The 12,835-nt window shown below is 40.0% G+C and overlaps 1 protein-coding gene across 2 annotated transcripts in view; it reads right to left on the reverse strand.

The window, feature by feature from the left end:
- The window catches only part of ASCC1 (activating signal cointegrator 1 complex subunit 1), a 145,148-nt gene extending 132,314 nt beyond the window's left edge, over positions 1–12,834 (reverse strand). The window contains exons 1-2 of one of the 2 annotated variants that reach the window (XM_078150831.1): positions 12,741–12,834; positions 11,222–11,366 (exon numbers count right to left, since the gene is read on the reverse strand). In XM_078150831.1, coding sequence (XP_078006957.1) covers positions 11,222–11,333 — 112 coding nt within the window. In that variant the 5' untranslated portion in view covers positions 11,334–11,366; positions 12,741–12,834. Of the gene's footprint in view, positions 1–11,221; positions 11,367–12,273; positions 12,718–12,740 lie in introns of those variants that run through there. The other variant, XM_078150829.1, reaches the window with a different exon arrangement.
- Position 12,835: the final 1 nt, after the last annotated feature.

A 12,835-nucleotide genomic window follows, 5' to 3' on the forward strand; every position in this document is an offset into this window, starting at 1 on the left:
TATGCCATGCTAAATGACTTGCCTACGATCTCTCACAGCAAGTAGAGTTTGAAGCAGGATTTGGGTCTAGGTTTCCACACTCTAAGTTCAATACTCTATCTACCAAACCATGTTGCCTCTTATGACTGGCTCACTCCCTTTTTCTAATCATCCATTTCCTGAATGATAGTCCTTATGCCAATTTTAATGCATGTCATCACTGAAAATATGCATTAGCCTACTTCCAACTACCCTAAGTCTCTCCAATGAACTTTGGGTCATCCACAACTTTGATTCCTTAAAGACAGTGACACTGTAAGATTTACAACTATACAGTATCAACCAGAATGTATGTGTTAAAAAGATGGGACTTTTGTGCTGGGAAGCAGACTGGGACTATTAAAATGAATGTGCAATTTCCCAAATGTAATCCAGACAGCAATCTTCTTACTATAAATTCAAGGCCTAATTCATTGTCCATATCCACTGCCAGGCCCAGATATATATATATATATGTCCTGTTGTATTAAGTCAATGGACTGGCTTTCAAACCATATTTATATACCTCTAACTACAAACCATAAAGGAAAAAACAGTTACTAACCCAGGTGTTATTTCAAAACCAGACACCTGTGTGCAATCAGATCATTAACTGGTTAGAGCAAAAGGTGAAAAAGCAGTACCAAATTAGAAAAAAGCTGCAGTCAGTTATGACAGCTTTATTTAAATAAGTTGTTGAGACAGAAAAATTGAAATGGAAAACTGGAGATAGAAAAAAGTAATGAAATTCACTCTAATTACCATGATTTATTACAGAATATTTACCTGATTAAAAAAAAAACTAGCATAAGATAGTGAGTAAAGGACGTTGAATCAACTCAGATTCTTATAATCTAGCCAATAGCTCACAGAGGCTCAGATTCCTTAAGAGTCTGGCTAATATGATGGATGTTCTAATAAATCTTGCTGAAAGAAGGGCTGGGTTGAATTCTTGCAAGCAGGACCCACATGTTCTGATTTTGGGGTCCCAGCAACCTAAAACTCAACAGACCCACATGTACAAAAATATTCATAGCAGCTCTTTTTGTGGTGGCAAAGAATTGGAAATTGAGAGAATGCCCATCAACTGGAAAATGGCTGAACAAGTTGTGGTACATGAATGTAATGGAATACTACTGTACTATAAGAAATGATGAACAGGCAGACTTCAGAAAAACCTGGAAAGACTTGAATGGACTGATGCTGAGTGAAGTAAGCAGAACCAGGAGAACGTTGTACACAGTTAACAACCAAATTGTGCGATGACTAAAGTTGACAGACTTAGCCCTTCCCAGCAATGCAAGGATCTAAGACATCTCCAAAGGTCTCATGATGGAAAATGCTATCCACATCCAAAGAACTATAGAGCTTGAATGCAAGTCGAAGCATGCTATTTGCTCTTTTTTTTCTTCTGTTTTGTTTTGTTTCCTCTTCCTGGTGGCTCCTTTTATTGGTTCTAATTCTTCCTTACAATATGACTAATGTGAAAATGTGTTTAATAGGAATGTAGAGCATATAACAGATTTCAAGCCATCGTGGGGAGGGAGAGGGAGAAAAATTTAAGGTTCAAAAGCTTACAGAAATAAAATTTTTTTAAAAAGAACCCTGAATCAAGAAGCACTGAGTTCAAGTCCTGCCTCTGACTGGCCTTGTGACCCTGGGCCAGTCATTGCCCCAGGGAGTCTCCTCACCAGGAGTTCACACCAATGATTTCACAGGTCCAAACACACAACTTATACAAAACATTCTCTATACTGAGGAAGCCAAAAATCCTGAAACTATCTTGGGCAGTAAATTCAATTTCCTTGCCAAATGGAATGCAAGCTAGTTTAAAAGATAAGTTCCTGTGCAAAACATTATGGAGGAGGATGATGGATGACAGAGTATATGTAGTGGGAAAAGCCCTGGACTTAGGGTTATACAATCTATGCTTGAATCCTACCTCTGCTACTGACCATCTGTGAGACCTGAGGCAAATCACTTAATCTTTCCGAGTCTCAAATTTCTTAAATCATCAAATAAGGAAGTTGGACTAGATGAACTGTAGAGTCCCCTCCGGCTCTGAATCTATGATACTAACAGAATTATTTCACAAAACAGTGGAAAAGCAGTGGAATGGAAAACCAGCCAGCAGAAAGTGTGGCATTGAAATCCAAATAGCAAAATTATCATAAGAATTTACAGAGGAAAATAGAAGGGGAGTAACAAATAAACACAAAACGGAACACATCTGCCAGCAATTCTACACTCTCATCAGGTCCATAAGCATTTTAAAACACCTACTATGTGCCAGTCCCTGTGCTAAGCACTGAGTATACTAAAAAAAGGCCAAAAAGGAGAAAAAAAAACACCACTTCAGATTCTAATAATTCAGTGTCCAGGTAAAAGTTGCATTTTAAGAAGATGAAATAAGGAAGTCTGGCTAGATCTGACAGAAGAAATCTGTGCAGGAAGCAATATAATCTTAAAAGCACTTAGTCTTCAAAATTTCACAAGAAGAGGAGTATTCCAAAGACTAGAAAAGATCATAGAGTATTACTTCTACAGGAGACCTTTCCCAAGCTCTCTAGTGATCAGTAATCTTCCCCAAAAAAGTACTTTGTATTTCTTTTGTATATACTAATGTGTGTGAATGGTGTTTCCCCCCAGTAGAATGTAAACACACTGAGGCCAGGAACTGTCTTCTTTTTGTCTTTATATCCTCTGCACTTAACAGAGTGCCTGACAAACAGCAGACCCTCAAATATTAAAAAGGCAAATGAAAAACATCAGCAGCTACTGATCCATAAGCCTAATTTCTTATCTCTATAAAATGTTTACGGAAATGGCCTCTTCATGTATCAGTGTAATACTAATAAAAATACAAAAAGAGAACTGGCAAACTTTCAGATGATTTTCCATAGGAGACCACATATTTAGAGTTATACAACTGAGAGAGAATGCAGTACCCTGCTGGGTTTGCTAGCTGTTGATTACAAAAAGTATTTGATATGATAAAGCAAAAAATTATCTTAAAAGCTGTCCTCCAACAAGCTGTCTCCTATGCATATGTTAAGATCATGCAAGATTCTGAGTAATGCAATGAGATAAGTTGTTCAATGATCCTCTGATCATTATGAGATAGGAAACACAAAGACAAATGCTCAACAAAAGTGTTAGCCACAATCATGAAGAATTCCCTGTGTGCTGTACAAATGGCAATGGAATTAGCCTTATCAATGATGATGGCCCTACGGAGACTCCAGCACATGAAGGAGTTGTGCTAAATGCAGAACACTACAGGCCACCTCAATATGGCCCACAGAGATCAGCCTAAGTAGCTCTAAGGGAAAAACCAAATGAATGAAGAATCCATATTACATCTAGATTTTGACATGCAGCTGGAAGAACAGCCCACCAGGTTACTCCGCAAGTGCATATGCCTCAGACATACACTAAAAGTGAACAAGTTAGACTCCAAATTAAGGAGGTGAACTAGGTTGGTTTCATCTAGAAGATGAAGAGCTGTCAGGGATCCCAAGCTACTCTCTGCCACAAAAGCCCATCTTCCAACATCATAGTTCTCCCAGTGATGTCACACAGCTATAAGTCATCAAACAGAAGACTCAAATTACAGCTAACCCAAAGAGCATCAGAAAGACTTATGATGGATGTAACCAGACTGTCACATATTACTAACAATCACTTGCAGCAAAAAAATGAAATAAAATACAACACATAAGGACATGCATGACAGAAAAGGAGATGATTAGTCTTGGGGCAGCTGGTTGGAGCAGTGTAAAGAATGCTCGACTTGGAATCAGGAAGACCTGAGTTCAAATCCTGCCTCTAACATTTACTAGCTAAGTGACTCTGGACAAGTCATTCAACTTCTCTCAGCTTCTGTTTCCTTATCTGTAAAATGAGGATAACAACAGCACCTCCCTCACAGGGCTGTAAAAGTCAAATGAGACAGCATATGTAAAGCACTTTACAAAACTTAAAGTACTACATAAATGCTATTATTGTTGTTGCAAGAGAAAATAATTAACAGATGACCAGAACAAGAGTTACAACAGCATACACGAAATATTAAAAGGGACGTCTGGTCAAGAGAAAAGCCTACACATACCTGCTCCAGAAAAAAACCTGAAATTCACATTAGACTGACAAACGATCAAGAAAGCCAATGAAAGGGGGTACAGCCAAGATACTGGAGTAGAAAAGCATTCGGCTGAGATCTCTCAACATTCCCCTCCAAACAACCTTAAAATAACAGCTCAACTAGAATTCTGGAGTGGCAGAACCAACAAAAGGTCAGAGTAAAACATTCTTCTAGCCCAAGACAACATAGAAGGTCAGAAAAAAAGATCTGTAATACAAGGGAGAAGGCTGGCCTGGAATCCACATGGATGAAACACCAGTGGTGGGACTAAGAGGTGGTGACACAAGCAGCAGCAACTTCAGGAGCTCTCAAGCCAGAGGTGGAAAGAGGACCTGGCAACTGATCAGAAACAGACTACAGGGTACCCTGTATTAGCTGTTTGTACCCCTGTACTATCAGATGATGTTTGGCAACTCACTGCCTATGAAGGAGCACTTTCCATCAGGAGGGCGTGGAAGCCCTGAGGGACAACATCACTTCCAGTCCTAAGGGAGGAGGGGCCCTTCCTGGGGAAGGACCAGAGTTCAGATCAAGGGAGTAGTAACCACACCTCTCCCCACATCACATGACCTTGGAAGCACTGAAAACTCCAAAACCTTGGAACCATCTCTGAAAACAACAGTGGGGAAAAATTCCTGAAGGTTGAGACAGAGCCCCGCCTCCTTCCTCCCTCCATAGACACCAGGAACAGAGCCCAACATTAATATAAAGTTCCAAATAAAGAAATAGTGTGGGGAAAAAAAGCAAACAACAAAAAAAGAACCTGAACATAAATAGCTAATGTAGTGACAGGGAAGATCAAGGCACAAACTCAGAAGAAGACAATGAAGTCAAAGCAGTTTCCAAGTAAAGCTTCAAAGAAAAAAATGTCCTGAAAGAGCTAGAAAATGATTTTCAAAATCAAATAATAGTAGAGGAAAAATTAGGTAAAGAAACAAAAGCAAAGAAAGAAAATTATGAAGACAATTAACAGCTTGGTAAAAGAAGCACAAAAAAAAATACTGAAGAAAATAACACCTTAAAAAAAAAACAAAACAGAATTGACCAAACGGAAAAAGAGGTAAAAAAATCACTGATGAAAAGAACTCCTTAAAAAGTAAAATTAGCCAAATAAAAAAAGAAGTACAAAAGCTCGCTAAATAAAATAATTCCTAGGGGCAGCTAGGTGACAAAGTGGATAGAGCACCAGCCCTAAAGTCAGGAAGACCTGAGTTCAAATCCAAACACTTGACACTTACTAGCTGTGTGACCCTAGGCAAGTCACTTAACCCCAACTGCCTAAAAATTTTTTTTAAAAAAAATTTTAAATAAAATAATTCCTTAAAAATTAGAATAGGGCAAGTGGAACTAATGATTCCATGAAACATCAAGAAACAATAAAACAAAGTCAAAAGAATGAAAAAAATAAAAGAAAATGTGACCTAGAAAACAGATGAAGGAGAGAAGACTGAAGAATTACTGAATTCCAAAAGCCATGATGAAAGAAAAAGCCTAGACATCATATTTCAAGAAATTATCAAGGAAAACTGCCTGATATCGTAGAACCAGAGGGTAAAATAGAAATTGAAAGAATCCACCAATTATCACCTGAAAGAGATCTCAAAATGAAAATTCCCAGGAATATTATAGCCAAATTTCTGAGCTCCCAGATCCCAGAAAATACTTAAAGCAGACAGAAAGAAAAAAATTCAAATGCCATGGAGTCACGGTCAGAATCTCACAAAATATAGCAGCTACCACCTTAAAGGAGCGGAGGGGTTTGGAATATGATATTCTAGAAGGCAAAAGAGATAAGATTACAACCAGGAATAACCTACCCAGCAAAAGTGAGTATAATCCTTCAAGAGAAAAATGGATATTTAATGAAATAAAGGACTTTCAAGCATTCCTGATAAAAAGACCAGAGCGGAATAAAAAAATCTGACTTTCAAATACAAGACTCAAGAGAAGCACAAAAAGATAAATATGAAAGAGAAATCATAAGGGGCTCAATAAGATTAAATTGTGTACCTTTCTGTGTGGGAAGATAATATATGTCTGTCTAAGAATTTTATCATTATAAGGGCACTTAGAAGGATGCTACATAGAAAGACAGAGTGAAACTGATTATGTTGGGATGACGTAAAAAAAAATGGATATGTGAGAACAAGGGATGCCCTGAGAGAAGAGGAAAGGGAGAGGAAGAATGGGGGGAATTATCTCAAATAAAAGAATCACACAAGGAAGAGCTTTTACAGTGGAAGGGAAAATGATGAGGGAGGGGAAGAAGCTCAGAAAAGTTTGAACCTCACTCACATCTAAATTGGTTCAAAAAGGGGGAAATATATATATTATACATATATATATGTATATATACATACATACAAACATATTCACGCACACACATATCCAAGTAGTAAAAGAAATCTATCTCACTCAACAGAGAAGTAGGAGAGGATTGTAATTTGTCTCGAAGAGAACAATGACATCAGGAAGGTGATGTCATGACTTAGAAGTGAATTGGTTCTAACTGAGGGAGTGCTGTATGAAGTCACCAGCCTCACTTTCTCCTCTAAAGCCATCTGGATCCAGTGGCCAGATACAGAACAGGACAACTGGGATGGCCCAGGATGCAGTGAGACACTTTGGCCTTTTTAAGCTAAGGTCTTTCTGAATTCTCACTCTGACTGAGGCAATGCCCATTCAGTGATTAGGGCTCTTTAAGAAGTGGGCCAAGGGATGGCCCCTTTAATCAAAACAAACAAAAAAACTTAGGAGGGGAATATCCTCAGCGTTTCTGGCCAAAGAAGAAACAACTGGAGGCAGCTAGGTGGCACAGTGGATAGAGCTCCAGTCTTGGAGTCAGGAGGACCTGAGTTCAAATCCGGCTTCAGAAACTTGACACTTCTTAGCTGTGTGACCCTGGGCAAGTCATTTAATTCCCACTGCATCACCAAAAAGCAAAAAAAAAAAAAAAAGGAAGAAGAAGAAGAAGAAGAAGAAGAAGAAGAAGAAGAAGAAGAAGAAGAAGAAGAAGAAGAAGAAGAAACAATTACTATTTACATTCACTCTGATCCATCAAGGCCCAAACAATAACCATTAAGGGGTGCTTGGGTGGGAACTTGTTGTTGGCCAATCAATGACAGCCAGAGTGAATTTGGGTTTAAGGCATGGTCTTTAAGAAAGAAATCTAACCAGTAAACCCCTAGGTAGGTTTCAGCTTTCAAATTTTACCTTCCTTTGGGCAGAGCACTGTCAGGTAAGGGCATGATGGAGAGCAGAAAAGAGGAGAGGAGTTGGCCAACTGGAACTGGTTAGCTGGGTCCTCAGTGGGATAGCTCAGACTACTCAGAGGTTGTGGTTTGTCCTTCATTCTCGAAGAGGATCATGACATCAGAAAGATGATGCCATAACTTGCAAGTGAATTGGATTACAGTGAGGGAGGGCTGTGCAAAGTCACCAGCCTCACTTTCTCCTCCACAGCCCCTGGGTCCAGTGGCCAGATACAGATGAGGACAACTAGAGATGGCCCCAGTAGGAGAGGAAGGGGATACTGGAAAGGGAAGGTGATAAAAGGGATGGTAGATAAAAGAAGGAAATGGTCAGACACAAAACAGACTTTAGAGGAAGAATAGGATAAAAAGAGAGAAGGATAAACAGAAGAAAATAGGATGAAGGGAAAGGCACAGCTAGTAATCATAACTATGAATGTGAATGGGAAGAACTCACTCATAAAACGGAAGCAGATAGCAGAATGTATTAGAAACCAGAAAACAAAAAAATGTCATTTACAAGAAATCCAATGAGAAACTACAGTACGTGACTCCTTCCACCCACAAATTGCATAAAAAGTCAGCCAGAAGCCCATGGGCAAAAGGAAAATGTGCCAAGTGAGTGTAGCAGTACAGTGCAAGCAACCAAATCAACAGCTTCCCAGAGTAACCAGAGACACCTCGTATATGAGGCAGTAAGAGTCAAGGGCTCCCCTAAAATAACCTCTAAGAAGGACGGAAAATCCCAGAGTAATCATAAAGCTACAACGTGAGGACTTTGGAAGCCCCAAGGAGCAGCAGTGACCAATGCAGCACAGCAATGCTCAGACTAGGACAGCCCAGCCACCCAGGGGCTCCAAGGTCCTTAGCACTCTGTCCCTAAGGTACCACACAAGGGCCCTGATCATCTAGCACTCTGAACCTCAAAGATCCAAGAGGGCCTAACTGTAGGAGTGGAAGTCTGGACAAGAACTCAGGGGACCCAAGGGAACAAGGAGGTTTGACTACCCTCCCCAAAAGGATGGACCCGCAGACTAATGGGAAACATTATCAGAAGGCCTTAATAATATTGTTTGGTGATTTAAATGTAACTAAACTTAATATAATCATAATCATAGCTGATATGTATAGAATGCTTTAAAATTTAAAAAGTATTTTATATATTTTATCTTATTTGATCTTCATAACAGTTCCAAGGTGGAAACTATGGAAATTATTTTCATCTTACAGAGGAAGAAAAAGAGGTTAAGTCATCTGTCCAAAGTCACACAGCTACTGTCAAATTGTGGATTCTCTTGAGTTTGAGTTGAGAACTCTTTCCAGTATCCCCAAGTGCCTCTCTAAAACTATACCGGCAACATGCCACAACTTCAAAAAGTTGATATCTCAAAATGTCCTCAGAGAATGAGAGGACTGTAGAATTTAGAGCTGGGTGGGGCTTTAGAAGTCATTCATTCATCTAATATTTTTTCATTCAGTAAACAAACATTAAGCACCCACTATTTGGGTGTTTAAAAAACAGAAATGAAATAGTTCTTGCCCTCAAGAAGCTGATATTCTTTAGGGAGAAATAACATGTAAACAAACAAGTACAAAGTAACTTGAGGAAGGAGGAAGAGGACATTAACAATGGTGGGGGTTGGGGGGGAAGGGTTTGGTGTATTTAGAATTAGAAGACAGCACTTGACAAAAGCCAGGAGTCCTAAGAGGTAAGGAACAAATGTTAAGCTAGGCATGAGAGAGGATTTGTGCAAAGATACGCAGACTATAAATGGACCACAAGGAGGAGGGAGGAAGACGGTGCAGGAAGAAAAGTAATACACAACGAACCAGGAAAAGTAATCTGGAGTCAGTCGGACTACAGAGGGCTTCAAATGTCCAACAGAAGAGGCGGTGGGTTATCCTCCTAACAGCAGGGAACCACAAAAGCAACACAGGCACACTAATGCAGTGCCCTTATTTTAGAAATAAGGAAACTAAGGCCCAGAGAACAGAAGGGAATTGCCCAAAATCATGTAGCTATTAAGTACCAGAACCAGGACTCAAACCCAGATTCTCAGATTCAGGGGTTCTTACACTGGGGTTCACAGATCCCCAAGAGTTCCAGAGACAGACTTCAGGAATTTGTGAACACGGATAGGAAAAAAAAATTACATCTTTACTTTCACTAACTTTTAATTGAAATTAAGCATTCTCTTCAATTATTTAAAATCATTATCCTGAGAAGGGGTGCACAGGCTTCACCAGACTACCAAAGGGGTCCATGATGCTCCCCAAAAGGTAAGACTCCTAGCAGCAGAAGGGAACACAAGAGACATAGGCCCAAGTCCCTTTTTTCATAATAAAAAAAGCCACTAATATTTATGTGACACTTTTTTAAAGTTTGCAAAGAACTTGATATACATTTTCTCTTGGGATCCTCACAATCACCCTAACAAGGCAAATGCCACAAATATTATTATTTCCTTTTTAGAGGTAAAGAACTGAGGCTGAGAGCAGCTACTTGCCTACATTAACTCACACAGTGTCTGTGTCTGAGGACCCACATCTTCTTGACTCCACATCCAGTACCTTACCCACTTAAGCATGTAACCACCCCTTCTTCTTCTCTCACTGGCTCCCTATTTTCTACTGAGTAAAGTTCAGACTCCTGTGCCTGGTCCTTAAGACCCTTCAGAATTTGGTACCACTATAGCATTCCAGTCTTCTCATACTACTTTATTCTCCTACCATATGTTCTTTTAAGTTCCAGTCAAAGAATAGATTTCAGGGCATCCCTCACAGATGACCCATATTTTCCTCTTTCCATGCTTTTGCTCATGTTGAATCCCATTCTTGAAATGTTCCAACACACTTGTTGAATATCTATCTATACTTGAAAGTTTTAAACAATGTTACCCCAAAATCAAGAATGACCTTTCATTCTCTCTTCACAGAACGCTTTGCCCTGATGTACTTATATTTTGTAAAATGAGGGGGCTGGGATCCTAATGCCTCACCAGGCTCCAAATCCCACAACAGCAATCATCTTCAAGGGTATCTTAATCCTAAACGATATCTAGGATGTTATACTATAATTATTTGTCTACATACACATATACACATATAATTCCTCATCTGGCCATACTACTCTGTGACATCTCTGACTTCTCCACCATGCCCTGACCTCATTAAGAGCCTTTCCCCCACCCTCCAGCTTTTTAGCTCCCTTTTATGTTGTCTGAGTCCTCTATTAGATTGTAAGTCCTTTGAGAATGGTGACTGGTTTTCTTTTTTCATATTTGTACCCCCACCTCTTCCAGAATACATAGTAGATACTTAATAAATGCTTACTGACTTACTGATGGAATGTCTATCTATCTATCCACCGCCAATGCAGTCTTACCCTAACCTTTGTATCTCCCCCAGAATCTAGAATAGCACTCTGTACACCGCAGTTACTTAGTAAATACTGAACAATTCAGGAAACCCAACTTCATTAAAGAATATCAACAGGGGCCAGCAGAAACTACCTTTTGTTAAATTACTAAACATGAAATACACCTTTATTTATAAACAACATAGTCAGCTTTAACCAAGTGATGTACCCCTGTCAAGATCACAGATCTACACAAAGTTTGACAACAATCCCTAAAGGAGTCAGAAGAATTAGGCTACCTAGCTAAGTCCTATCCTCAAACCTAGGTGCTGACAAACATCTAGAATAAAGAATCACTGCTATGGAATGAAAGAATAGTCTTATCTTGAACCTAAAAAGTGAGAGAATAGCCTATCTCTAAGCAGACTACAAGGTATGCCACATTATTACCTCCATAGAAATCTTCATCTTCATCTTCATGTTGATAGGTCTGTTCTTGTATAAAGTTCTTCCTGTAAATGCGCCCTTCGATTTTTACAAGCTGTGGACGGAGGACTTCCATAATGCTTCTTCCAAAAAATCTTCTGGCAAAATACTGGAAAATAAATCACTGCCTTACTAAGAAAGAAAGAAACCCATGCTCTTCCCTGTACACAACAGAGGAAAGTTGAGGATTTTAATAAATATCCATTCACAATACATCTGACCACTAGAAACAAAAAAGCCCCAACGCTCCCATTAGATATCTAACATCTGAAAGCTGTTGTCACTTTTATTTCCTAACTTTTCTAACGTATCATGTATTCCCACTCTACTGTAAACAGCTTATTTATATCATCAATTAATACCCAGAGAAGAGGCTATCTAGTTCAGTTCCTATGTTTGAAAAATAAAATGAGCTGGTCTCAGTGGTATTATTAACCTAAAGAGAATAATACCATTTGTATTTATTAAATGCTTTATACAGGGAAAAATTCATCTCCCTAAACATAATCCTAGCTAAGGTCACCAAGAATAATTATTTAAAAATATTACCATCTTCTCCACATAAAATAAAAGAAAAATGGCCAAAATGTATCTTGGGACTGACAAAAAGCTCTGCCACTGTACTACAGTTTAATTGATGACTTTCCTTGCACCCGCCTTTGTAACAATAAGGTTAAGAGACTCCAATACTATTCCGTGGGGCTTCTAGGCAGCTAAATTCACACCAGCGAGTAACTTCAGCTCTCTACTTAACAAACTAATACTTCAGCAAAGGTTCTCATTAGATTCAATAAACCATGCTCAATCATCCCCCAGTATTATAGATCGAACTATTCCAAAAAGCCTAGTAAAAACAGGTCAACACTGTATCTATGAAGGCTATTTGGATCAACTATTTTTTTATACCGAGTCTAACCACTTGAGAGGGAAATCCAACTCAATTCAACAACTTTTAAGCTAAGCAATGAGGACACCAAGACAAAAAAGAAGCTAACCCCTGCCTTCACGGAGCTTACATTCTACATTAAAAGGAGGAAGCATAAGGAAGCTGCTAAATCAACTGAGACTGGTGGGAGTTTGGAGAAAGGCGAGCCCAGGATGTTGCACTGACGTTTTCAGACTAGCTCTCTCTCTCATTGGCCAGGCCTCCCAGGCTCTGCTGTAGGCCAGAGGGGCAGCAAAAGGAAGGAGCCAAGCGCGAAACCTGAAGCACAGTGCCCAGGCATTGAGCTCCCCTCGGTTCATGAGGCGGGGTGGGGGCGGGGAGGAATTATCCCCGGCCTGGGCAGACCCCAAACCTCCCTCCCCCTACTCTCCTCAGGAGCTCTGCCCTAAAAAAGACATCCGAATCTGAGGCCCAGGAGAGGCCAGAGGAAGAGAGGAGACCCGAGGCGGTGCAGCGAGCCGCCACCACAGCAGCCAAAAAAAGGCATGAAGTGAGGAAAGTGGGTACGGAGAGGAAAATTGGGAAGAGAACACCTACAGCGGCCCGGCGCTGCCCCAGAGCCGCTGGCAAGCGCCTAGAAAGGGGCGGACGTGCGCGGGCGCGAGCACGCCACCACCGCCTCCAGCTCTCCG

This window comes from Phascolarctos cinereus, unplaced genomic scaffold (genome assembly GCF_003287225.1).
Source record: "Phascolarctos cinereus isolate Bilbo 61053 unplaced genomic scaffold, phaCin_HiC Scaffold_3;HRSCAF=262, whole genome shotgun sequence".
Lineage (NCBI taxonomy): Eukaryota > Metazoa > Chordata > Mammalia > Diprotodontia > Phascolarctidae > Phascolarctos > Phascolarctos cinereus.